Source organism: Aethalodelphis obliquidens, unplaced genomic scaffold (assembly GCF_003676395.1).
Source record: "Aethalodelphis obliquidens isolate GAN/ISIS:26980383/991018 unplaced genomic scaffold, ASM367639v1 scaffold7, whole genome shotgun sequence".
Classification (NCBI taxonomy): Eukaryota; Metazoa; Chordata; class Mammalia; order Artiodactyla; family Delphinidae; genus Aethalodelphis; species Aethalodelphis obliquidens.
In genome coordinates, this window is record NW_020837951.1 from 17,547,810 (window position 1) to 17,575,186 (window position 27,377).

General features: G+C 44.9%; 1 protein-coding gene across 1 annotated transcript in view; it reads left to right on the forward strand.

Moving 5' to 3' along the window:
- The window catches only part of LOC113619765 (astrotactin-2), a 205,622-nt gene that overhangs the window by 127,136 nt on the left and 51,109 nt on the right, over positions 1-27,377 (forward strand). The window contains exon 5 of the mRNA XM_027105069.1: positions 23,973-24,114. Within this exon, the coding sequence (XP_026960870.1) occupies positions 23,973-24,114 (142 nt within the window). The remainder of the gene's footprint in view (positions 1-23,972; positions 24,115-27,377) is intronic.

Below are 27,377 nucleotides of genomic sequence, written 5' to 3' on the forward strand. Positions count from 1 at the left end.
TCTTTCTTTCTTTCTTTCTTTCTTTCTTTCTTTCTTTCTTTCTTTCTCTCTCACTTTCTCTTTCTTTCTTTCTTTCTTTCTCCCTTTCTCCCTTCCTTCCTTCCTCCCTTCCTTCCTTCCTCCCTCCCTCCCTTCCTTCCTTCCTTCCTTCCTTCCTCTCCTTTCCTTTTTCTTTCGTGCTTGCTTGCTTTCCCTCCCTCCCTCCCTCTCCCTCCTTCCCTGTCTTTCCTTCCCTCCCTCTCTCCCACTTGGTCTTTTGCTCTCTTTCTTTCACTTTTTCTCTTTCTTCCTCTTTCTGTCTTTCTTTTCCTCTTTCACTCTTTTTTCTCTTCACTCTCTCAATCCCTCTCTCTTTCCTTCTTTCTTTTTCTTAGAAGCTAGTTCAGAACTAGGAGCCACAGCTCAAGCTCATTCCTGGACAGATCAGCCAGAGGTATCCTAAGCATCAATGAGAAGGTGTCACTAGTGAATTTGAAACATGCAGATTTGGTTTCTAATCCTGACATGACCACTTAGGAGTAGTGTGACCTTAGGCAATTTACGAAGCCTCTCTGAGCCTCAGTGCCATCCTCTGTAAAATGATAGCACCCTAGAGGGTTGTTGTGATAACTATGTGAAATCACACATGATGGTGCCTCATGTTTACAGACAATACTTCTTCCAATCCCAGCTGCCCTGGCTCAGGTCTTCTCAGGCTTGAATCGTTACCACCACCCCTCAGTACTGATGACTTGAAATTTGAATGTAATTTTTTGATTCTATGCTGGTATCCTATTACCCATGTATGGCAGCTGTCCCAGCTCTTCTGATTATGTGGTTGTCAATGAAATACTCTGGTTTCACCCATGTGCAGTAGACACTCTTTCCAAAGCCTGTTCTGTCTTTAAAACTTTTCTCCAAAGTACTCTGTTGGGTTTTCTGGCTTTGGAAATTCAAGGTCAGTCAGCTTCCATCAGATCTCAATTATTCACCTCCCAGGACTTCCCTGTGTGTTTGCAGCTCCCAATGACCCTACCACACATACACATTAAACATGTCACTTCTTCTCCTTTATGTCCAGGTCCTAGCTGGACAGAAAATCTGCAGTTGTCAGAAATGTGGTAGAACTGCCAAATGAATGTGAAGTTACCAATGTTAATCGTGGAACCAAAATTTCAGTTCTGTGTTTTCCACCATTGTATAAACCTGGAGACGTTTTGGTGAACAAATAGGCCAAATAGGAGAAAAGAGCAACTATGAGCAAGCAGAGGGACCTTGAACCACATGTCAAACAGAACTTCATAACTGCAGTGTGCTCTGTTACTGTGTTTCTGCATACATGGCTGTGCGTTTAGGAAATAAAGCAAAATGAAAGGTGGTTCTGTTTCAGAAACCATAGTCTAGTAGGCAAGCAGACAGGACACGGACAAATGCAATACAGCCTAAGTGTTTCCATGGAGGAAATGGAGAGACAGTGAGAGTAAAGACTGTGCCCCTAACGCAGACTGGGGGATGGGATGGGAACAAGAAGGTGTCTCTGCTTACATTAATAAACAGTTATTGAATAAAAAGCTACACTATGGCTTCAGCTTTCATCTAGGCATGATTTTCTGTTTTTATAAATAAAATTAAAATATCTGTATTTATTCACTTAACAGTTATATATTTAGTGGCTCTTGCATGCCATGTACTGTCCTAGGTACTGGATATTCAGTGGACAAAAAGAAATGGTCCCCATCATTGGAGGGCTTTTCAAATGCAGCTGAGAGATACTAAACGAACATGTATACATAGACATTTCACACTGTGATAGGTTCTATGAAGGGAACTCTTAGGTGTTATGAAAAGGAATATCAGGGGAACTGTAATTTAGTTGATGGGAAAGGGGTCATTCTCATGTCAAAATAAGTCTTCTGTCCTGTTTCCTGATTCTTGTTTGATTGATTCACTCATTTTTTTCATTTGTTCATTCATCAGACATTGTATTTTCTTTTCCATTATACTGTATTACAAGGTATTGAATATAGTTCCCTGTGCTATACAGCAGGACATTGTTGTTTATTTTATATATAGTAGTTTGTATCTGCTAATCCCAAACTCCTAATTTATCCCTCCCCACCTTCCTCTTCGGTAACCATAGGTTTGTTTTCTGTGTCTGTGAGTCTGTTTCTGTTTCGTAAATAAGTTCATTTGTATGATTGTTTAGATTCCACATATAAGTGACATCATATAATATTTGTCTTTCTCTGTCTGACTTACTTCACTTAGTATGATAATCTCTAGGTGCATCCATGTTGCGGCAAATGGCATTATTTCATTCTTTTTTATGGCTGAGTAATATTCCATTGTGTATATGTATACCATTTCTTTTTTATAGCTGAGTCATATTCCATGGTGTATATGTATACCATTTCTTCTTTATCCATTCATACGTCAATGGACATTTAGGTTGCTTCCACATTCATCAAACATTTTCTAATCACTTGCACTATGTTAGAATTGGATCTGATCACTTAGGGTACAGATATCAGTCTGGGCTCACCAGGAAGTTAAAAAACAAAAACCAGCTGGGGAGGCATACTGAAAAATCACAATGTCATGTTTCCAAAATTAGCATTTATTTTTATATTTCTTGTCACATTTGGTACTCATACCAACCTCATAAGGCGAGGATTATAATTATCCCCATACAACAGGTAAGGGAAGAGAAGCTTTTAGAGGTCTCCGCCACGTGGCGCCGTGCCTGTAGGGAGGCGACAGCATGTATGTAAACCTGAGCCTTCTGACGTCTTAGCCTTTGTGTGAATGAAATTAGCACCAAATAATAGAGGTCAACTGTGGATTAGAGAAGAAGGAATGGATAGGGCTGTAGAGAGGGTTTTGGACCAGGAGGCACGAGAAGATGGCATTTGAGCTGGGCCTTGGAAATGAGTAGGATTTCAGTAAGAGGGACTACGCCGGCAGCAGGCAAGGGGATGGGAGGAAGTGGCCTGCCAAGTTGAGGGAGCAGCTCAGGCAAGAACAAAGAGGTACGAAACTGAGCTGTTTGGGGATGAATCCAGAAGGGATGGTCTGTGCAGAGAGTGGGTCTGGAATGGTGGTTGGGAGTACATTGCTTAGGGTGACTCTGAAGAGCTTGAACTTTCTTCTGAGACCCATGGTGAATAATTAAGGACCTTTCAGTAGGGGAACGGTATGCTTAAGAGCTTTGTTTAAGGCGGGCACCTGTAGGATAAAGGAGCAAGAAGCCTCCCTTGGCCCCTCGGGAATTCTCAGTACTTCTCTCTGCCACAGCTGTTGCACACAGGTGGCTTTATAGATCTCCCGCGCTTGCTTGCTGGCCTGGGCTAGCCTCATCACCCAATCCCAAGGACCAGGGGTAGAGATGAGACAAGTGGCTTTCGGGTGTGGGTTTTAATCTGTCGCTTGATTTACTAACACGTTACAATGGCCGTAGAGGGCGGAAGCTGTCCATGGTGTTTAGGCTATCAGGCTGGACAAGGGTAAACGAGGTGAGGAGACCCCAGCCCCTGCGCTGGGAAGTCTCCTGCACCTGGGCTCGGATGCTTTCTCCTCTGCCACACCTTCCACCCTCCACCCTATGCTCCGCCAGCAGAGCCCCAGGCAGAAGCAAGAGCTACTCCATGTGTTGTCCACAAGCGTTGCAATCATCGCTCTCTTTTAGTTCTCTTTATCCCGGGGCTTATGCCTTTTGGAAGTTGGAGCTGTTGGAGCAGAGACACCTGGGCAGCTTAGAGACCGAAGCGGGCACATCTCCACAGAGAGGCCTGGGACCTTGGCCACAGAGCCCTGAGGAGTGAATTCCCACTTTCATGTAGAAGTTGTGTAGGGGGGCTCACATCCTCACAGACTGGAGAGTTACTAACAACTCTTCAAAATTGCACAGGGGCTTTACGGTTTTCAAAGTGATTCTGCAAACGTTATTTTCCTTTAAGCTCAGAAGAACCCAGAGAAGTAGGAGTTTTCATGCCTGTTTGACAGATAAAGAAACTGAGATTCAGAGAATGACTCCATGGGTCATCCAACTAAGAGATCAGGAAAACTGGGACTGGGACTCATGTCATTTTGCTCTAAATATAGACCTCTTTCCATTATACCATGCTGCCTCACAAAAATCAGTGAAAGGCTGCAAAGGAAAGGTGTTTCTGGCGCCTCAGCATGGAAGGGAACTCTGACCACATTTTCCCATGGAAACATTTTTACCCAAGGTGGTTAAGATCTACAGCTCAAATAGTAAAGCACTGTGTTTCAGCAACTCACTTGCCTTCCCGTCAACTTAGTTACGTTTCACGTAGCACCTACTAGGCAAGGCTATAGAACAAAATTATAAAAGACATTTTCTTACTCTGGTGAAGAATACAGACATTTGCAGAAGCCACTGAAAAATAGGAGCCTCAATATTTATCCCACCGGGCTTCCCTGGTGGCGCAGTGTTTGAGAGTCCGCCTGCCGATGCAGGGGACACGGGTTTGTGCCCCGGTCCGGCAAGATCCCACATGCCACGGAGCGGCTGGACCCGTGAGCCATGGCCGCTGAGCCTGCGCGTCCGGAGCCTGTGCTCCGCAACGGGAGAGGCCACCACAGTGAGAGGCCCGCGTACCAAAAAAAAAAAAAAAAAAAAAAAAAAATATCCCACCAAGAATCACCTTTCTTCTTCCACCAGGGTGTCCAATCCATGTTAGAAACATCCTGTCAAAGAAATGGGGAGGCAGCATCCGTGAGGGTCCGGGTTTTAGAGCAAGACAGACTTCCGTCCAAATCTGAGCATCTAAGCTTTGTGAATTTTTTTTTTTTTTTTAACGTTTTGGCCTTTCTCTCCCTGCTAAAAATCCAATGAGCACTGACCAAAAAATATATTCCATGCGTCTGCTGCCCCTGAGACAATGCTTTCCTTGTGGAAGTCAGCTCCTATTCTCTGCCTGCTTCATGGAGGACTAGTTCTAGTTATGGGAGGCTCTTGAAACAGGAAAGCAATGATTTGTGAAGTAAGGCCTGTGAACTTCTCGGTTTAGCAAATTACGACTTTAGAAAATAATATTTGAAGCTGGCATCGAAGGCCTGGTTAAGTAGGAAGTGCCCATGTCTACACAAGCCAACCCTGCAAGCCATCCCACCTGAACCATTTCCTGCCACCTGCCTCCAACATGTTCATTCTTAGAACCTCCCTGAATAATCATCAGCATCAAAATCACAAGAGCCTCCTGTTCTTCAGGGCCTACTTTGGGCCAAGGACTGTTAGGGTCTTTCTATATGATATTGCCAGTCTTCAGAGTTCTGCAAGGAAGGCGTTATGACCTTGTGAAGCTGAGAAGATGGATGCTCAGAGAAGTTTAGTAACGCACCCAAGGTCAACATACTCTTTTCTCTATACCATGCTGTCCCAGTAGGCTAGGTCTGCTCTGCTTCTACAGCAAGAAGTTAGCCTTCTTTTGGAAAGTGAGATAGCCCTAGAGTACCTGAATTTTCTTTTTCTTATCCACAGTTAATACCTGTGCCAACTCACCAAAAAATATCACGGTTTAGTAGAATACAGAACTTAGGCAGACCTGGCTTTGGGTCTTAGCTCAGGAATTTACTTACGGTATGACAGGGACAAGTCATTCAGCCTCAGTTTCCACATCTGTACAGTGGCAGTCAACCTCTTCTTTCCCCTCCTCACCCACCTCCTCTTCTCCCTTGTCTTCCTCATCCTTTTTATAATCATCATGATCTTTTTCATAGTGGTGTTATAAAGGTTAAATGAAATGATGGATGTGAAAGGAATATATAAAGTCTAAATGATGACAACAGAGATATGGATAATGACAATAGTTAGTACCTTTTGAGCTCACAAACATGTTAGCCTTGTGGCAGGGGATGAAGACGAGCATCTTTCTGTGTCATCAATCACCGCACCTATGTCATAGTCTCTCTGAGTCTGAAGCCATGGGCATCTGGAATCTTGTATCTCAACCCTTATTTCCACATGACACATGTAAAGAGTGTAGTCAATGCAAGACACCCTCCCCAAGAGGCTTCCAGAAGTTTGACTTCTCACTCTAGTTCCTCTTGTTTCTTCTCTTGCCGGAGAAATCATATTTATATGCATATAAGTGTGAGGGACATTATTACAAAAATTGTCTAAATCACTTGTTCTCAAAATGTGGTTCTTACCAACAGCAACAGCAGTATCTGGGAACTTGTTAGAAACTTAAATCCTCAAGCCCCACTACAGATTTACTGAATTAGTAACTCTGGGGGCTGAGGGCCCAGCAATCTCTGTTTTAAAAAGAATCTCCCATCATAATAAATGATGCATAATAAAGTTTCAGAACTATTGGTCTAGATTTTCTAAAAAAATCATGTTTTTAAATTGAAGTATAATTGATTTACAATGTTGTGTTAATTTCTGCTATACAGCAAAGTGCCTCAGTTACAAACATATGTACATTCTTTTTCATATTCTTTTCCATTATGGTTTATCCCAGGATATTGAATATAGTTCCCTGTGCTATACAGTAGGACCTTGTTGTTTATCCAAACATTCTTTTTTTTATAAATTTATTTATTTTATTTTTGGGGTCTTCATTGCTGCGCACGGGCTTTCTCTAGTTGCAGTGAGCAGGGGCTACTCTTCCTTGCGGTACACGAGCTTCCCATGGTGGTGGCTTCTCTTTTGCAGAGCACGGGCTCTAGGTGTGCAGGCTTCAGTAGTTGTGGCACGTGGGCTCAGTAGTTGTGGCTCACGGGCTTACTTGCTCCGAGGCATGTGGGATCTTCCCGGACCAGGGCTCGAACCCGTGACCCCTGCATTGGCAGGCGGATTCTTAACCACTGCGCCACCAGGGAAGCCCCAAACATTCCTAAATATTTTATCTTTCTTATTTGTGACTAATAACTTCTGATGACCTGACTCAGTGGGTCACAGCCCCATTACTGAGAACTGCACGGGGTCACAAAACAGGCTGCACATAAGAGCCACCAGGAGGAGTCAGGTGACCTTTGGCTGCACGTAACAATAACTGCAACTCACAGCAAGTTATGCAATAAGGAACTGTATTACCTCGTGTTACCAGAAGTCCAGAGGTCGGGTGGATCCGAGTGTGACCTCTGGGAGATCCAGCCCCAGTTCTCTGTAATGCTCTTGTTTCTTCTCCAAGTTTGTAGCAAGATGGCTGCCTGGCACCAGTCACAAGATCACCACAGGGCTTTGAAGCATTACATTTGGATATGTTCAGAGGAGGAAATGGACTCTCTTCCTGTGTTTCCATCCCAAGAGAGAGAGGAAACCTTTCTCGGGAGCCCTCCAGCACACTTTCCCTACACCTGGCTCACATGCCCACCACCAAAGCAACCATCGACAAATAACTGTTGACTTATGATGTAGGTTTTGCTGTTTTCTGTCTGTGGTGGCAGGGAGGGGGAGGTTGACCCTAATCAAAATCAGCATTCTGTCTCCAGAAGAAGGGAGAAATCAAGATTCATACTGGGCTTCCCTGGTGGCGCAGTTGTTGAGAGTCCGCCTGCCGATGTGGGGGACGCGGGTTCGTGCCCCGGTCCGGGAGGATCCCACATGCCGCGGAGCGGCTGGGCCCGTGAGCCGTGGCCGCTGAGCCTGCGCGTCCGGAGCCTGTGCTCCGCAACGGAAGGGGCCACAACACTGAGAGGCCCGCGTACCGCAAAAAAAAAAAAAAAGAGAGATTCATACTGACATCCAAATGGGAACTGTTTGAAAATTCAGCTTACCAGGGAATTTGTTTGAAAATTCAGAGATGGGGAGAGGTGCGGGATGGAAAAGATACTTGCAAAGGCCGAAACCTCCACCCTCGCTGCCACCTGGAAAACTGCACCTGGGGGATCTTCTCAACTCCGTCTTGCTCAGGTCTTCCAAACTACCTCTTCCTTGTCCCATAGCCTTGCCTTGTTTTCTTCCCTGTGCTTCCTTCTGTGGAAGCACTCCCCTCTTTGCTCTCTAATCACCCCTTATCTTGTGTGGGGATGCTGAGGAAAGGTCACTTGACAGGAAGTTAGCGGAGCTGCTTCCGGCTCCTAGGTCCTTCACAGCAGTTCCACGTCTCACACTTATTGCTGTGACAAGTCAACTCCCTTTTCTGCTCCTCAGCTTTCCTTATCTACAAAGTGAAAGTAAGATCATCTGCTCAGAAGTGTTGCTGTAAGGATCAAAAGAAAGAAAGAAAAGGAAAGCGCCCTGTAAACTGTAAAGTGCTATGACGCATGTGAGCAAGGGCGTCAGTGATGCCTTCATGGATGAGGACTTCCCAGTGGGTGTCTTTACCACGCACGCGTGCACGCACACACACACACACACCCCTACCGCACAGTCTGTTGACTGGTCCTGTTGAAAGGACACGTTGAAAGGGCACTGAAGCTCTAGAAGAGAGAGTGGAGGGTGGTGAAACTCCTGCAGGTTGTAGAACTGGGTGAGATGATAAGGATGATGCCTGTGTCAGTACCGCCACCATGCAGCCAGTGTCTAATGCCTCCTCCCTGAACTCATCTGCCTCTGCTTTGATGCTGTTGTGGGACCTCAGGCAACTCACTTTCCTTTCTGTGCCTACTTCTCCATCTGGGAAACGGAAGATTCACTTCAGTGGTCTCTAAGGGACCTGGCTCTGACTCTAAGGCTGTCAAATGACAATACCCCAACTCTGCATTTGAAGGGGACACCTTATTTAGAGCCTGGATAGCCCTTGGTTCTGATCCCAGTGTGGTTGTTCACCATCTGTATGAGTTGTTGATCTTGTACATCCATTTCTTCAATTGAAAAGTAAGCATAATAATGCCAGCTTCACACGTTTCTGTGAGGATTAAAGCGATCATGTACGTAGAGCACCAAGCACAGTGCCAGCCTGTTGCCTGGGCACGTGACATGGCACGTTTTTCTTGACACCATCTCCCCCAAACCAATCCCCAGAGTTCCTCTAGGCCCAAGAATTATTTTAATAGACGAGAGAACTGACATCCAGAGATGTTGAGTTGGAGATGTTGAGATGCTGAGTTGGAGCCACTATAGTGTCCACAGAGCAGAGACTCCGTGAACTCATCATCCAGATGGCTCCATTCATCAGCAGCCTCGATGTGATTAAAGGAATGGGTAGACTGTCGGACACTGGAAAACACACAGAATGAGGAGTCAGAGAGCTGCTTTCATTCTTTTTTTTTTTTTTTGCTGCTTTCATTCTTGGCTGCTGCTTCATGTGATATGACTTGAGGCAAATCCCTTCCCTTTGCTGGTTATTGATGCCCTATATACAAAGTAGGGTCTGCTGTGCTAGGATGATCAGTAGTGACTGAGTGTGGAAAGCATTTCAGTTATCTTCAGAGGATGTAACATGTGACGATATCTCTGCCTCTGTCCTTTCCTTATAAAACCCACATCTCAGCCACACAATTTGCCACGTGACCTTGGCCACCTCTGTGAGTTACTACACCTCTGTGAGTCTTGATATCTTCATCTGACATGTGGGGAAATAGCTTTGGTTCTTGTGAAGCTGAAATGAGCTGAAGTGCATGAAATATTAAGCATAGTACCTAAAAGATTGTGAATAATATTTGTTATTAATATTAGTTGAGAAGGCATGGAAGAAATGCAAGCAATGGTTAGACATATGCCCTACTCTCAAGGGTTACTGCAAGCATCAGACATGATTAAGTGCTTAATAAACACTAGTTATTATCATTCTCCTGTTAAGCTTTAAGTAAAATGAGTTGTCTTCCTGGACCCCCACAATCCAGGTTGGTCCCTCCTCATCTGACATTCCCAACCCTCTCTCCTGCCCTCCTCTCTGCCCTGACCTTGGCCGAGCTCACTCCTAGGAATGCCACATACAGTTGTACAAGTTTTACAGTGCAGAATGCTACCACATGTAAAAGCCCACCATTCCAATTGTAGACATTGTGTACACGTATTAATGATTGATCAAGTGTCTTGTTCTAAGAAATCAGAATGCTGAGGCAATTTTCAGATACATAGAAGGAAGGTGTCTTAAGGAAGGGATGCTTGTTTTTTTTTTCTAATTTGCACAGAGGCACCGTATAGGTTAGCAGCGACTCTCTGAGCTTCAGTCCTCCGGTCTGTGAAATGAAGCCCTGAAACAGGTGATGCCTCAGGCTTGCCTTGGCTTTGCATCCTTTCAGGTCCAGAAGTGGGCACTGCCCGACCTGTGCTCATGAAATCAGTCTGCATGACTGTGGAGAGGGGAACTGTGACCGCTTCGAGACCTGAGGGTCCCTGGAGCCTTTGCCTTAACCACAGGTACCGGTAAACTGGGGGCAATAATCCTACCCTGTCTACCTCCCAGGGTTGTTGTAAGGATCAAACGAGAGAAAGAGAGGGCTTTGTAAACCCTAAGGAGCTGTACCAATTTGAGGGATTGTTTATGCACGTGTTTACGTATTTATATGTGTGTGTGTGTTTATGTGTGTACATATAAATATACGTGTATTGTGTATATATATATGCACACATGCATATATACAGATACATTTTATGTATGCTATATAAATACAGATGGTATATATGTATAATATACTTTATATATATTACAATATACTATATATATATGGCTATAAACTTGTAGAGTTAGGTGTGAGTTAGTCACTTATAAACTGTGTTTACCCATTCAGTGTAACCTAAGGCATGTATTAAACAGTAGGAAAAACTGACCAGCCAAATTTTCCAAGCTTGAAAACCGTCTTATAGCTTTCCTTGTGGATTGAAGAGAGGACTCGTTTCCCCTTCTCTATTTAAAGGAAAATTTTAATATAAATGGGGAGGCCAAGGAGTCATTGCAATAGAGAGTGAAAAGAAAATCTGTGTGTGGGAGGGATAGAAGAGGGGATTTAGATGAACATGGCTATTGCCTACTCGTTCTCCCTTCTTCACCTTCCAGATCATTTCCCCTGGGGTACGTGGAGCCAGAGGTCACTAAAGTTGCCCTGATCAAATGCTCAAGGGTGCCTATTTCTGGTGGAAGCACTTCTGGCCTCTGAACCTCTTCAGAAAGTCACCTCTCCCTGTGGGGTTTAAGAGGGACCCCAAGGCCCTCCTCCGGTCAGGCTGTGGGAAAATAGGGTCTTTGGCTGTCTTGGTTTGGGGTCCAGAGCTGAAGAGGGGAGGGAACAGTATCCACCCTCTGGGCCAGGGTCTGTCCCCTGTGTCAGGGCATTGGGTAAGGCCGTGGAGAATGGGAAGAGGAGAAGGGGCGCTAGCCAGCCCTGGGCAGAGCCACGCACCCTCGTTCCTCGTCTTGCAGCTCTGGACCTCAATATCCAGCTCTCTTGCTCCCCACGTCTCTCTGTGCCTCTGCCCCTGCTGTTTCTTTTTCTGTCTCATCCTGTTCTTTTTTGGGGTAGTTTCCTTCCTCCCTCCATTTATGCCTTCCTCCCTTGCTCCCTGTTTCTCTTAATCTTGGCCTCCTTCTGTCTCCATTCCTCTCTGTTTTGATCTCTACCTGTATCTGTCTTTCTCCGACCCTCTCTTCCCATCTATGACTCTTTCTCCCTTTTCTCTCTCTATTCCTTTCTACCGCTGTCTGTTTCTATGTCGGTCTCTTTGTCTTTTAGTAGTTCCTGGCTGTGGTTCTCTCTGACTGCCCTTCTCTATTCCTCCTTATTTCCTTCTCTCTGTGTGTCTGTCTCTGTCTTTTTCTCTCTGTCTGTGTCTGTCTGTCTCATTTGGAAATCTACCTCCTTCTGCCATCTCCCAGGTCCCACCTCCTTCTCAGTGATGCACCTCAGCCTGGTGGAATGGTGTTGCTCTCACAACCAGAAAACCTGACTCATCTTTGCTGGCCTTCGCTCCACCCTCCTGGATGCACCCTGCTGTGGGGCCTGAGCACAGGGATGGGATGAGGAGAGGAGTGCGCATGCCTGAGGGTGGTGAAGAAGCGGGTTGGGTAATGGAATGGACTCAGGATCTCATTCAGTCCTCCCTGGTGCCCTGATGGGGTACCCCTGAGGCCACCTTTGGAGGGTCCTGGTCAGACTGGGTTTGAAGCTTACATTTCCCTGCAGGGGAAAAGAAGAAAGACAAGCAGAGACTCCCTTATCTACTGAAGATATACCCCAGCTATCTGCTCACCCCAGGCTTTGAGGCTTATATTTAGAAAAGGGGAGAAGGTTTGGGCATTCAGCAGTTTTTAATCTCTGGGCACGTAGTTTGTGCAGTTCTGGTCTGGGAGGAGCAAGAGGTGCTAAATTCATGAGGTTAATTCACTGTCCCTGGATTGTTGAATCTCTCTTCTCTACTTACCCCATATGAAATGTTCCGTGAATTGGTGTTGTTCATAACAGTAATAACAGTAAAGCTGCCATTTGTTGAATGTTTACCGTGTGCCAGGCACTGTGCTAATTGTCTAAATTAATTCTCAATATGGTTCCATTGATTCCTTTAATATAGGCATTTTCACATCCATTTTACAGATGAAGAAAATGAGGCTTAGGGAAATTAAGTAACTGGCTTGGAAGAGTCATTTAGCAAAGTCAGTTTTTAAACCCAGGACTGAGCACAATACTGCCTTTTCTGCTACTTTCCCGCCACCCAGTATTTGATACTGGTGTCTCAGTAAATATAATAGTCTAAGTCAGTAACATGTGGAAGGCTCAGTAAGGGTGAGTGCCTCATACACGTACTTCAGGGCTTGGCTCTGAAGCTGTGTGAGTCGTGGTTGGGCTCACAGTCTGGATGAAGAGACAAGAGCACGTGGTACAGCTGCTAGTGCACTAGATCAGGAGTCAGGAAATGTGTGCTCCAGCCCCAGTACCTCTTTCCCGAGCTTCAGTTTCCCCTTTTGTAGAATGTGATTTTTCACTTCCATCTTGTCTTGCCCCCCTCACCGAGCATTTGTGAAGCTTAAATATGATGCGGAGGCCAGGGCATGCAATGCAAACTGTAAAGGGCTTTACAAAGGAGAGGGCTGCAGGAAGAGAAAGCCGTTTCTCGTTGCAGAGACAAGAATCAGAGGGATCATGGACAGCCAGTGTGGATGCCGAGGCGATGCAGCAGAGGGCTTGGCTGCATAGAAATGCCAGGGTTGGGCAGAGATCAAGAGGAATAATATTAATGAGGGAAATTGCCTGAGGTGTGTGTCGGGGGCTGACAACTAGACAAAGAGCTCAGGGAAGCTAAGACTGAGGGAGCAAAGTGATAGGCACGTATAGAGGAAAATAAAAGGGTCACAGCGTTGGGGTTATAGCTGCGAGATCAGGTCAGATAAGGGATGGGAGGTGCTTGCTGCCCTCTGTTTCTATCGTGGCCATTTGCATTGGTAGAGAGAGATGAACTGATTTGTACAGAGTCTCACAGAGAGGCAGGGGTGCAGCCCGTGTCCTCTTCCTCTGGATTCAGGGCCTTTTCACACGAGATCTGCTGACCTCATGGGATTGCTCTTTCTGACACAATTCAAAGGCTGTTGCACAAGGAAGCCCTAGCCCGCTGCTCCCCTCGTGGGCCCTCCCCCTGCTTGCTCCTCAGCTCGCTTATTTGGCATACGCCCATCACAGGGCTCAGATGGTGAATAAGGCAGGTCCCTTTCCACAGGTCCTCCCAGTCCGCAGGGGAGGGGGACACTGGGTAGGTGATCGCAGGACAGTGGGTTAAGGGCCACAATGGTGGGAAGCAAGGCCACCGTGGGAGCCCAGCGTAGGAGTCTGACTCTTGCTGGGTGGAGGGGTGACCAAGGCAAGGTTTCAGAAAGATATTGGGTATGAGCGAAAACTTAAGTTGTCTCAACACGTTTACGAAGCCTAGCTGAGTCATTAGTTACTTTCTTCTCCAGCCTCACCTGCCCCCGATTCGGTCAGTGGATCTTTAATGAATGGCTGCTGTGTCCCCCATACTCTGCCAGCCACTGAGGAGACAGTGAACAAGATGGACAAGGCTCCTGAACTCATGGAGCTAACATTTTAGTAATCAAGTGAAAATAAAGAGGAAAGCAAACAACTGTAGTAACTAGTTTGTCACTAGTGCACAGAAGAAAATCACAAGTTCTATGGTGAGGCATAACTGAGAATGGGCAGTATGGGTTCCCTTCAGACAGGGTGGTACAGAAAGCTCTGAGGATGTGGAACTTCAGCTGAAATAAAGGAAGAGAAGCCAGTTCTCCAGAGCTGAGAAGCGTTTGGAAGCTCCAATCCCAGGAAGCTAGCCCTAGATTTCCCTGCGCTATAGCATCCTCATGCCCCCGACCCCTTTCTTCTTTGCTCTGTGTCACCGGCGGTTATGTTTTTGGGCTCGTAAAGGTCCTTCGTCATCACACTTTGTTTTCCCTGGTGTGTCCTTGGGGCTGAACACCGATGTACCTCACTACCCGCCAAAGGATGGTCTCTTCTCCGTCCTTCTAACTCCAGAAGCACCCACCTGACATTTTTATCATCTTACCTGCACTCTGTGGATTTCCCCTAACAACAGTCTTTTACAGGTGCATCACTCTTTGCCGATTATAAGGCACATATATATATATTTTTAATGGACTTAATTGAATTCACTCCTCATGAGCCCCTTGCAGAGTAGATGCTGACGTCCTCCTTTTAGAGACGAGGAGACTGAGGCCCACAGAGATAGAACAATTAGGAAATGCGTGTTGTGGTGGAAAAACCACAGGCTCTGGCGCTGGATCAGCCCAGGTTCAAGTCCCAGACTCGCCGTGTACTCGCTGTGTGGCTGGGCAGTGTGCCCCAACTCTCTGAACCTCTCTTCTCCTCTTGACAAAATGTGAATAATAGCCCAGCTCTGCCAGATGACATGCTGTTTCATCACAACTGCGGTCAGAGGGGCTATTAGGGCCCGCCGTCAGCACACAAGTTTTCTGCCTTTTTGCCCAGAGAGGGAGACGCTGAATGAAGACTGGGGCCTGCAGAAAGCAGGACGTGTTAGAGGAACCAAGAGTCTGATGAGAAGCACATCGTGTACAGTTGGTTCTTTCCGCTTCACGACAATGTAACGTTTAGGGATATGATTTAAAAAAGGAAGGAAAGAAAAGAAAGCCCTCCGTGGATGAGTGCTGTGATGGCAGTAAACACACACTGTGGCCCTCAGAGAGTGATGGCGAGGGGAATGAGGGTCCTGGCTCTCCTTCCACGCCCCTCCTCTTCCGCAGTCCGGTCCCCAGACCGGCTCTCCTCACACGTGTTAGCAACACCCAGTCTAGCCAAATGTATTGGCATCATTTGTCCTCAAGATGGTGGGGATGACGAGGGCTTTTGCGGCCCTAATGAATCCAACTGTAGAAAAGGGCAGGTTCTATTAGCGAACTGCATGTTAGTGCTGAGGTTAATATTATTAAAGTCTGTATTAATAAGTTGCGAGACTCTGGAGGGTTGCTCACGAAAGCAGCCGTTGCAATTCTGCCTTGTTTAGCTGTGAGCATCACAGGGAGGGGGCTTTGCCCGTGTGGCTCAGGACTGTGCCTGCAGTGCCTCGTGCTCTCCCTGGCGTGGAGTGGGTGTTCGGTAACTGTGGACTGTTTCCGCAGTGGAGCTACAGGTCTATCCTAGACCTCAGTGAGGAAGGCTCATCAGTGGATCTTTCTATCAGTTCCTCAAAGGCAGAGAGATTGGGTCTTTGTAGCAGATGCCACTGGGGCAGTGACATAGCCTCTTGGCCCAGGGTTATCTCAGCTGCAACTGTGCTGCACACCCAGGCTCCCCTTGTGCTGCCAGTGACCTCAAATGCACACTTGTACTTTCTGTCCCATGGCCTTGTATGAGACTGAGCTCCCTAGGCCTTGGGGGCAAGCCACGTTAAAAAACGTGTGGGGAAATTCACTCTCCCGGGGAGCCTCTCCACCGGTGGCCATCAGGAATCATCGGCAGATATGTGCTCCAGCCCCGCAGCTTTCAGCCAAACAGCCCTGGGAGACATCCCGTTCACTCCTCAGAAGGTCGCAGTAGGATCGAGCCCCCATGACTCACAGCGGCAAACTTAGTGATGCACCTCTGCGTTGACTGTTCCTCTTCCCGGCCTCATTCCTCCCATTTCCGCATGCCTGCTCTTGGAGTCACCTTCTAAATAAACCATCTGCACCCAAGCCTTTCTCTTAGGTTCTGCTCTCCAGGGAATGCAAACTAAGACATTCTTCTTTATGTTGCGTTCACAGCCATCAGCTCTTTTTACAGTACACAGTAAATACACTCATTCCCTAGACAAGTGTTTATGGAGAACATGCTGTGTATAGGCAGCTTGCTAAGTGAAGAAAGTCTCTTCATCAGGGGGCTTACAGGGGGGGATACAGGCAGTCCAGTAATTCATCAGTATAAGAGAGAACGATATGTTTTATGAATTGAAATAGGGGATAGAGAGGGATCGGATTAGATTGAGTAGCTGGAGAAGGCCTTTCTGAGGAAGTGATGTTTAAGCAGTGATCTGGCTAAGGAAAGGGAGTGAATCATGCAAAGCCATGGGGAGGAACTGTCCAGGCATGGAGACCACAGGTGCAAAGGCCCTGTGTTAGGAGAATGGTCTGCATATTAGAGGAGGAGGGGTACCAGCCTGGCTGGAGGGAGGGAGGGAGGGAGCACAGGCAGTGAGGTCAGAGGACAGGGCCAGAGGAAGCAGGACACTGGCGATAACTCGGTGATTTGTTGAATAATAGAATCCTTTTGTCCTCTGCCCTAGGCAGTGTTTTATGATGGGAAGGGCTCCGGTGTTGGCGTCTGACAGCTCTGGATTTGAGGTCCAGCCTCGTTATTTAGATGGAGCGTGACCTTGGGCAACTTGCTTAAGACCTGTGACCTTTTTGTTTGTTTGTTTTTCATTTATAAAATGGCAATCATAAAATCTACCTCATAGGATTTGTATCTGGTAGGACTCCTGGTTGCAAGTAATGGAAAACAAACTAGCTTTGTCAGAAAAGGGAAAATACTGAGTCATGTATTTGAAATATCCAAAGGTATATCTAGCTTCAGACACAGCTGATCCAAGGCTTCAAGCGATGTCATCAGGACTTGGTCTGTGTCCCAGATGTTAGTCTGATTGATCAGGCTTGGGTCACTTGTTCATCTCTTGCTGGTCTCTGATATGGGATATCATGCCGTTGATCACATGCCCATCTCTGAAGAAGGGAGGAGGCCATAGCTCCACCTAAATCATATAGACTGAAATTGGGGGAGAGCTGACTCCCCGGTGGAAAACCAACATGCTATAAGTGGAAGGAGACGGATTTTAGAGCAGGTCAAACCTACAGATGTGGGTTGTATGAGGGCTTGTATGAGGATATGCCGGAAGTCCCTTAGCACAACAGAGGCATATAGGGGCTCTCAGTAGATACTTGCTAGACTGCCGTGGCCTTTTTTGGATCCCTTACGTCTTTGGCAGTCCCTTCTCTCCTGTACCATGGGAGTCCTGTGCACTCCTGAAAGAGATCATGCAGGAGGCAGCCTGATTTCCCAAAAGAAAGTTCTAATGACAAGTGCTAGTGTTGGGGAGATGAGAGTGGATCCAGGCTTCAACCTCTGAAATTTGGTTTCACAGAATTCCACAAATACCTGCATGGCCAGCCCTATGCTGGGTACTGGCGACACAGAGGTAACCAAAATACAGCTCTCACCAAAAGCATCTTACAGTCTGTAGGCAAATGTGTAGTAGGAAAACCACAGGCTTTGGATGACAAATGTCCCGGTTCTTGCCTTTTCTCTACCATTCTTCCTCGGTGGATCTTGTTAGGCAAGGCATTTAACCTTCTTTGAACCTGATCCCTCATTTGTAAACGTACAATTAACCTAATTCATTAGGTTGTATTGAATATTAATCAAGACAGGCTCGTTTTGAATGTTTAATCAAGATAATTAAGTAAAAATGTCTAGCACGGCTGATGCCATATAATAAGAGCTAAATAAACATTTTCTTCCCCTCTCTCCTTGACTGCCTACCTTTCTTCCTTCCTTCTTTTTGAAATTACTTCATTTTGTAAAAACTAGCGAAGGTTTTAGGGAGTTAGGTATTATGTAATGTTTGTAAAAGCAGCTGAATTTGACCACTAAAAATTTTGCCATCAGGCAAACTGATGAGACATGATGGGGATGAGGGAGCACGAACATTGGTGAACCATTCGTGTAGCAGGTATACTGCATATATTACTTACTCCTTGCCCGGTTCTCTGATCATCTACTGTCCAGATGAAGAAGTGGTCTCTCAGAGTTTAATCATCCATCCCTATGTACTATAGTTCATAAGTGGTGGAGCCTGTCTTCAAAACCAGGTGTCACCTGCCCCCCCAAACACACTCTCTTTTTTGTATCTCATACTGCCTCTCTCAACGAATGTGAGAATCATCACGCACTGGTTCTTCCGATGTAAAATAACATTGTTTTGGAAGAAGTGAACCAACTGCAGCTGAATGGTGTGAGGCCCTCAAAGATGCATTTTGTCACTGACAAGGTCTCAGAATGAATTTCTTCATTTGTGCAAGTAAAGGAAAGGTGGGGAAATGCAGAGCCCTGCCTCTCCCTGGGCACTGTAGCAAAGAGCATCTCTAGGTTAGAGAGAGGCCAGGCCCAGAGTGGCTCTAAATCCCCTTGGCGTTTCTTGAAAAGAGTGTGGAGTCCCAAGCAGGGACCTTTCTCCCCACCTGGGCTAAATAACTCACAGCTCTGGCCCCTTCCATTTTGGAATTTCTTTGCTGCTTTTCTCCCAACCTGTTTTCAATTTGCTCTTGTGGCCAGCTTTGACTGTGACCTCAACTCAATCAGAATAGAGAGAGCGAGAGAGCGAGAGAGAGCGAGAGAGAGAGCGAGAGAGAGAGCGAGAGAGCGAGAGAGAGAGCGAGAGAGAGAGAGAGAGAGAGAGAGAGAGAGAGAAGAAGGAGAAGGAAAACAAGGAGGAAGAGGATCGAGGGAGTGATGAAAGGGGAGGGAGAGAGAGAATTGGGGCGGGGGTGGGGCCTGTAGAAAAATCGCTCTGTGCTTTGTTGGGTTGGTTCTGTAGCTTCAGCAGAATTGTGATTGACCTTTTCTGTGGATGGTAATGAGAGCAAGGCTGGAGTCTGAGTGGATAAAGAAATGTGTGTGAGGGTCTGGCCCAAGCCCACTCGGGTTACAGCCCCAGAAGAGCCATAATGGGGAACAGGCGCATTCCTGTACAGCGACTCCCAACTCCCTATCTGTTTTCAAGGAAAGAAAAACAGAAAAAGAATGTTAGAGTCTTGGACAGGCATGGGCAAGGCGGCAGTAGCAGCCTGGGTCCAGGAGGGTTCTGCCATGTGGCCATAACGACTTCCTAGAGAGGAGGGGACAGAAGTGGCCGGGGCAGAGTGTCCTAGTGGAAGGCACATGGCGCTCAGAGGCAGAAGAGCTGGATTTGGGTTCTGGCCTCTGCCTGGGAGTAACTTCGAAGCCTTGAATGGGGGTGTAACATTCCTGAGCCTCTATATTTCTATCAGGGAATGTGGCAGAGTTTTAGGATTCAAATATTTTAAGCAATTAAACTTTTTTTTTTTTTTTTTTTTTTTTTTTTTGTGGTACGCGGGCCTCTCACTGCCGTGGCCTCTCCCGTTGCGGAGCACAGGCTCCAGACGCGCAGGCTCAGCGGCCATGGCTCATGGGCCCAGCCGCTCCGCGGCATGTGGGATCCTCCCAGACCGGGGCACGAACCCGTGTCCCCTGCATCGGCAGGCGGACTCTCAACCACTGTGCCACCAGGGAAGCCCAAGCAATAAAACTTTTAAGCCGAGATTTTTAAAAAAGTTTTTATTTTCAACCTAAATAAAACATGGACCATTAGTATATAAATAGATCAAACTGGAGTTGATCTGGTTGAAGGTTAGTATAGGTATAGAGGAGACAGACTTCAGCACCCACCATATCTGCCATTTCTTCTTATCCGCAGACTTCTAAATATTCTAATTCTGAAGCCACTGTTAGAATGTATTACATGTGTGAGACCTGTTGAACATCTTCTGTCTCTCCTGGGCATTCTATCTTTCTCAGAGATTTCAAGTTTAAGAAGATGACAGGGTGGAGCTGTGTACCACGTACATTACAGTGCCCGGCACACAGTAAATACCCAGTAAATAAAGCTCACATTCGTGTTGAATAAAGTTGGTCACAAACTGAGGAGCACAGGCTCCTGGGGCAGCTTTGGAAGCTCTTCAGTTCTCAGTGATTTTATCTCAGTGCGCTGGCTGGTATGAATTATCTCACAGGCCATAGGAGTGAAGAGACCAAGTTTAGTTCCAAGTCTACCTCCCACTTTGTGTATGGCCACAGACATGCCACCTTCTTTATCTGGGCTTTGGTTTCGTCACCTGGAAAAGGAGCCATTTGGATACAAATAACCTCTAAGGGTCCTTATATCTCCTCTGTTATGATGACACAATAATAAAAACAATAATGATAGCTGATATGTTTTTTGTGCTCTTACTGTATACCAGACATTGTACTAATAATTACAAATAGTTATTATTTGTAAACAATATACATTAGACAGCATTATTATACCCATTTAACATATGATAAAATAGATGTAGAGAGTCAAGGAACCTGTCCAAAGCAAGCTGTAAGTGGGGATGTACCAGGATTTAATTCTAGGCAGTGTAAATGCAGGGCCCAACCTCTTAACCACTGCACTTTATTATTGTTCATTCGATTATAATGCTTCCAGACGTGGAACATGGTATACTGTGGAACCACAATACATGTGTTGAATCGCACTGGTTCACCTTTGTACATGGAGAAGCCCCCAGGCCTTTCTTAGTTGCCCCTCCACTGGGAAAGGAAGGACAGTGAGGGTCGCTGCATTCACCTGTCCCCTTCTAGCTTGCATTTAAACCTTCTGGAATAGAGTGCCAAAACAAGCAATCTTACAATTCACTTTATGGGTCTGTATTTAACAACCCTTCCTGTTGTCAGATTACAAGGTATAGAAGGCCTTTTATTGTTTCATTTCCCAAGCCCGTAGAGCTAAGAGAGTGGCTTGAATTCAATCTCAAACTGAAAAGAATTGAGAAAGTTCCCTTCCTAACACTGTCGTTTTTTTTTTTTTTTTTTAAACATTCTCTAGGAGGCAGCATAACATAAAAGAAAAGGTATGGCTTTGGAATTAGGATGATATGGGTTCAAATCTCAGCTCTGTCTCTTCCCAAACTTGTGAGCTTAACTTCAGCTTTATAACAGAGATACTAACATTTAACTCAGTAAGATTGAATGTTGTGAGGATTAAATGGGAAAAACAGAAGTTGGCACTAAGATATCAGTTTCCTTCATATTAACTCTTTTCATTTGAAGGTTATTATGTATATATAGCCCCAAACAGAACTGGACACTAAGTATCCTTATAATGTGCTTATAGGACTATTGATATACTCCACACTATCCAGTTTCTTCACTTGAACTAAACCTGTAAACCTTAGAACTGTGTGCCGGTCTTACTGACCAGACGTATTTATGGGGCTTTTATCCCTGGTCTAAATTATTCTGAAATGCATGGAAATATCTGGAAAACTATGTCCATTTGAAAATGAATGTCAACCATCTTTTGGCTTGAAGACAGTTAATTAATACAGGCCACAGGCATACTGAATTCCCTCACGAAGGGCCAACTCTTTCAATGGCTATCTGGAAACAAACTGAGAAGCAGACAGACATGTATCCAAGCTCAAAGAAAACAAATGCAAGCAGCCAGACACGGAATCGTGAAAAACCAAGAGAAACAAAGCCCTCACTCCATCCAGTGAATAGGCCCATGTTTTTTCTCCTTTATTTTTCACCCCATACATTATTCTGCTTTGATACCTATTGGAAGACATTGTTGGTTTATGATTTTACTATGGAAGAAGCTTGACATTAGAGACCTATAGAAGAAATAGGGATGCCAAAATTTGAGATAAAAGAAGCGTTAAATTTACCTCTTCATTTTTTAATAGCAAAACCTCTGGTTCTAGACAGACTTTCTTCCTGGACTCAGGCTTTCTTTCTAGATTCCAGACCCATAAAAGAGTCATTGACCCCTTGCTACAGAAAGGAAAACTGAGACTTGAGAAGTTAAGGGACCTGTGATAAATGGTAGAACTCAAATTCAGTCCCAAGTCTCCCTGGCAATAGCAGCTGAACTTGTATGTCCCTGACATTAGCCTGATTCAGACACTTGTTCTGGCATCTACATATCGAATCTATGAACTGTCTTTGTAAAAAGCAGAAAACAAAAAACACTACTCATCAGATCTGCTTTGTTGGACCATAGGGACAAATACGTTTTAGAACTGTTGTCCGTCTGAATCCGAGGGCCATCTAGGCAGTTCAGTCAGACACGTGTCACATGGTTCACTTGTGAGTGAAGGATGAAATTCTTCTTTACGAGACCAAAAGGAAGTGAGCTGTAAATTCTGTCCCCTCAGTTCCCTGGTAGAGAAGCACCGTGTCTTCTCAGACCCTTGGCCAACGTTATTGTTTCATGATGGTGCCATCACGTTGGATTGTCCTTAATCCCAAGTAGAGAGAAGATAGTTAACAGATGTCCTCCTCTTGTTTATACCGAGAATCTAAGCGAGGAGAGACTACAAGGCCCTCCATATCAGGCATGAAGAAGAACAAGAAATCAACAGTCGGGCGGCCTCATATCATTTCATATCGTGTGGTATACAATACCTCACGTGCCTCTAAAACCATCCTGTTTTAGAACTGGAAAGGAACTTAGAGGCCATTTAGTCTGGCTCATTTACTTTATTTTTAAGTGATTTTTATTGATTTTTTTTTTCTTGTTACAAAAGCAATACATGTTCCTTGTAGATAATTTTAAAACGAGAGATAAGCAAAAATAAGAGAGAAAAAAATACCCATTATCTAACTTTCCAGACAAAGCCACTGTTATTCATTTACTATATTTTATTCCTTCTTTTTCTAGATAGATAAATGTATAAAATGTCCACCAAAAATTATTCTGTAATAGTGTAACCTATCTTTTTAAACTTACTATGCAATGAATATCCTTTCAAATAACTTCATATTTTTCCACAATATTATTTTAATGGCTATAAAATATTCCATTGCATCATTGAACTATAATTGATATTACTGTTTTGATATCATTGAACATTTAGTTGTTTTAAAATTCTTGCTAGTTTAAATAGTACCACAATGTTTATCCTCATAACTTAATCTTTGTGCACATCTATGATATTTTATTTTTTCGGAAATCCTGACAGTGACTCTAGCACCTTCACTCTACAGAGGAGAAAACTAGAGTACAGAGATGGGAATTTAGTTCTCCAAAGCTATACAGCAAATTCTTCACAAAGCTAAGACTAGATCCGAAGATCCCAGATGTTCAGTTATTCTTTCTAGTCTTCGTCTCGTCTTCTTTATGAGCCCTATTTCTAGTAAACTTCAGCAGCCCCCTAAAATCCAATGGCTAGACTGACTTTTAGAAATCATGGGGTTCGGGGCACTTTCTCTTCTATTGTCCCTTCCTATCTTATGACCTTCATCACTAATCAGTCATAGAACTCTTTCCCCCTTAGCCAGACCAGTCTCTGTCCATCTCAACATGACACTCCGTGAATCCAGTACCAGTGCGTAAGAGTGACTGTATGACATGAGACCTATTTTATATCCTTAGTCCAACTCCTTCATCGTACAAGGAAGGAACCAGCAATTCCAAGGAGGCTTGCTTAAGGAGTTAAGAGGAAGTTAGTGGCAGTGACAAGGCCAGAATAGTTATTCTAGACAGAAAGCCCTGTCCTCCTGTTGCATTTTCATGCATTTTTATTACAGAGTAATTTACCTCATTTGAGCTTTGCTACAATCTTATCAAGGTAGGTATTACTATCTCCACTTCACAGTTGAGAAAATTCAGGCATAAATTTAAAAACGAGTCATCAGGAGTAGACACTGATCTGTGTCATTTTCATATCCTGTGCTTGTTCTGTCCATTAATCCTCTTAATAATGGTATCCAGACATTTGATGGGTTTGGACAATAACAGGAATGTCTGCTCACCAAGGCCTGAGCTGGGGAGCTCATCTTTCTTTGTCTCCCTCCAGGAGAATTCCTGAGTTTTGCCGATGACTTACTCTCTGGCCTGGGTACATCTTGTGTAGCAGCTGGTCGAAGCCATGGAGAGGTCCCTGAAGTCAGTATCTACTCCGTCATCTTCAAGTGTCTGGAGCCCGACGGTCTCTACAAGTAAGACATACTTTGTGTGTGGGGAGCGTGAAGCAGACAGGACAATTTTCAGTCTGGGAGGCAAGGCACGAGTCATCTGTCCAGACCAGCCTAATGTTTTATAGGCCAGTCTGTGTGTGCACCTTAATATGCTAAGGCTTAGAAGTGTCCATTGGAGAAGTATGGCCACAGTGAGTCACAGAATCATACAAGGTTAGTGATAAAGGGTCCAGGAGGCCAGTAACTTAAAACCGTCCCTCCTACTGATGAAGAATCTGCAGCCCAAAGAGGGAAAGTGGCAAGTTAGCAAGGAAGGCTGTGACAGGAGTCCCTGCCTGGTGTTCTTTTCTCAATTCCGTGATATTTCCTCTGAAAAATGTTAGATTAGCATATCAGAAGTGTATACATATATGTACTATATATACATATAATTTTTTTTATTAGTAGATTCATCCAGTCCCTTAGTAATAGTGTCATCATCACGCTTTCACAGAGTAGATTAGAGTCATTGCATCCAAATTTCTGGAGATGCAAAGGAAGTCATTCTAAGACTCATCTGTTCATCTCAGAGGGAAAACGGAGTCATTTTTTCTCTGTTTCCCAACTCAGTGAGTGTTGCCACATTCGGATGCAACCATCATAAGCTATAACATACAGTTCTAGCAACCAGCTCTCTTCATTCTCTAATTATGAAACCATAGGCCGCCTCCCTTACTAATCTAGAAAGCTGCAGTTGTTGACAAGGTGGGCATTGTTTTTTTTTTTCTTTTTAACATCTTCGCTGAAGTATAATTGCTTTACAATGGTGTGTTAGTTTCTGCTTTATAACAAAGTGAATCAGCTATACATGTACATATATCCCCATATATCCTCCCTCTTGTGTCTCCCTCCCTCCCACCCTCCCTATCCCACCTCTAGGTGGACACAAAGCACCGAGCTGATCTCCCTGTGCTACGAGGCTGCTTCCCACTAGCTATCTATTTTACATTTGGTAGTGTGTATATGTCCATGCCACTCTCTCACTTCGTCCCAGCTTACCCTTCCCCCTCCCTGTGTCCTCAAGTCCATCTCTATGTCTGCGTCTTTATTCCTGTCCTGCCCCTGGGTTCTTCAGAACCATTTTTTTTTTTTTGATTCCATATATATGTGTTAGCATACGGTATTTGTTTTTCTCTTTCTGACTTACTTCACTCTGTATGACAGACTCTAGGTCCATCCACCTCACTACAAATAACTCAATTTTGTTTCTTTTTATGGCTGAGTAATATGCCATTGTATATATGTGCTACATCTTCTTTATCCATTCATCTGTTGATGGACACTTAGGTTGCTTCCATCTCCTGGCTATTGTAAATAGAGCTGCAATGAACATTGTGGTACATGACTGTTTTTGGATTATGGTTTTCTCAGTGTATAAGGTAGGCATTGTAGACCAATTAATTATTCAACTCATTCATTTTTTTTCTTTTATTCATTGATTCATTCACTTATCCATCCATCTATCCAACCATTTATCCATCTCTCCATCCATCCATCCCATTCATCTATTTATTCTCTCTTATACTCCATCATTCATTCACTTATTTATTCATCAATTCTTTCATTCATTCACATTTTTATTTACTCATTTGTAACTCATTTACTTATTCAGCAGACATTGTCTGAAGATTTCCTATGTCTTGGTGCTGTGCTAGAATGCAAGTATAAATGTGCCTAAGACAAAGTTTCTACCCTCAGGTAATTTATAACTTAATGGTAGTATGGAAGACCACAGACTGTGGATTCAAATCTGGCTATGACATATTTAGTTGTGTAGCCTTAGATAAGTCGCTTTACCTCTATGAGCCTCCGTAAAAGAGAAATAATAAAACCCAGGTTGCAGAGTTGCATGAGAATTAAACCAGGAGCAACCTAGCATAGTATCTAAGTATGTGCTCAGTAAATATTAGCCCCTTCACCATCTGTAAATCTCCCTCCCCTCCAAAACACATCCTATCCCCACTTCCTCTGGAAGACCATGACTTTTCTGAAGACCACGGGGCTCTTTTGAACATGTGACATATTGAGGCTCATTGGTAACACCCAGTGCATTCACGTACCAAACTCAGGAATATCACCGTAAGATGGAAACCAGGGCTTCTGACTCTGGCTTTGCCACTGACTATCTATCTCACAGATGTTAGGGCCCAGGTTTTATTTCATTCAGAAGGGCAAACTCAGTTGGAGATGGTGAGAGCTGTAGGGATGAAATCCCAAAAGTACAACATGCTATCAGGTGTCTTCCAGTGGGACATGTGTGCAAACTTCACAGAGGCGATAGCATTTACCTCAGGCCTTCAGTAATGGTTTGGTATTTAGATCTTGGGAGCGAGAGTCTATAGCCTCTCAGTCAGTAAGCTCTGACACCAACCCCTTGGGCTTTAGGGTCACTGCATCTATGAAACACGAGTATGTGACTAGATTATGAGCTGTATGATCCGCTCCAACCCTAAAGACTATGATCGTGTGCAGAAAACAGCATTTTTGCAAGGCTGCCTGTGGCTGGTTTCTGGATCTTCTGTCCCTCACTGAGGGCACAGACTGCACTGGAGGCCTACAGAGCTGGGTTCAGATCTCCACCCTGTGCTTTCTCAGCTTGGCACTGAGTGAGCTGCTCAACCTTCCAGCCTCCGCTTCCTCCTTCGTGAAGATGTAGGTAATACGGTGTCTGGCTCACTGGGACCCCAAGAGGTTTGATGAGCTCGTAATGCACAGAAGTTCTTCACTTTGTCACAAGCCCCCAGCAGGAGAGTGAGAAGTGTTAGCTGTTACCATCGTTGCTCTTGTTGCCCTTGCTGTAGTAATAATTAATTTCAACTCCCTCCGCCTCCATTCTCCAGCTGCTGGGAGAGACAGCATCTAGCAGAGAGGGACCGAGCCCTGGCAGGTGATTCCTATCTGCTGAGACACAAGTAGTAACCCTGTTTCTGGGTGACACTGTGGGGACTTGGCGTTAGCCAGGCTGGAAGCCTACAGGCCCATTATGTAGAAAGCAGTGAAATGTTTTATGGAACCCCGAAAGCAATTAACACTTCGAGCTGACAAATCAGCTGCCATCCTTTACACACACACACACACACACACACACACACACACACACACACACACACACACACACACACACACACACACACACACACACACACACACACACACACACACACACACACACACACACACACACACACACACACACACACACACACACACACACACACACACACACACACACACACATACACACA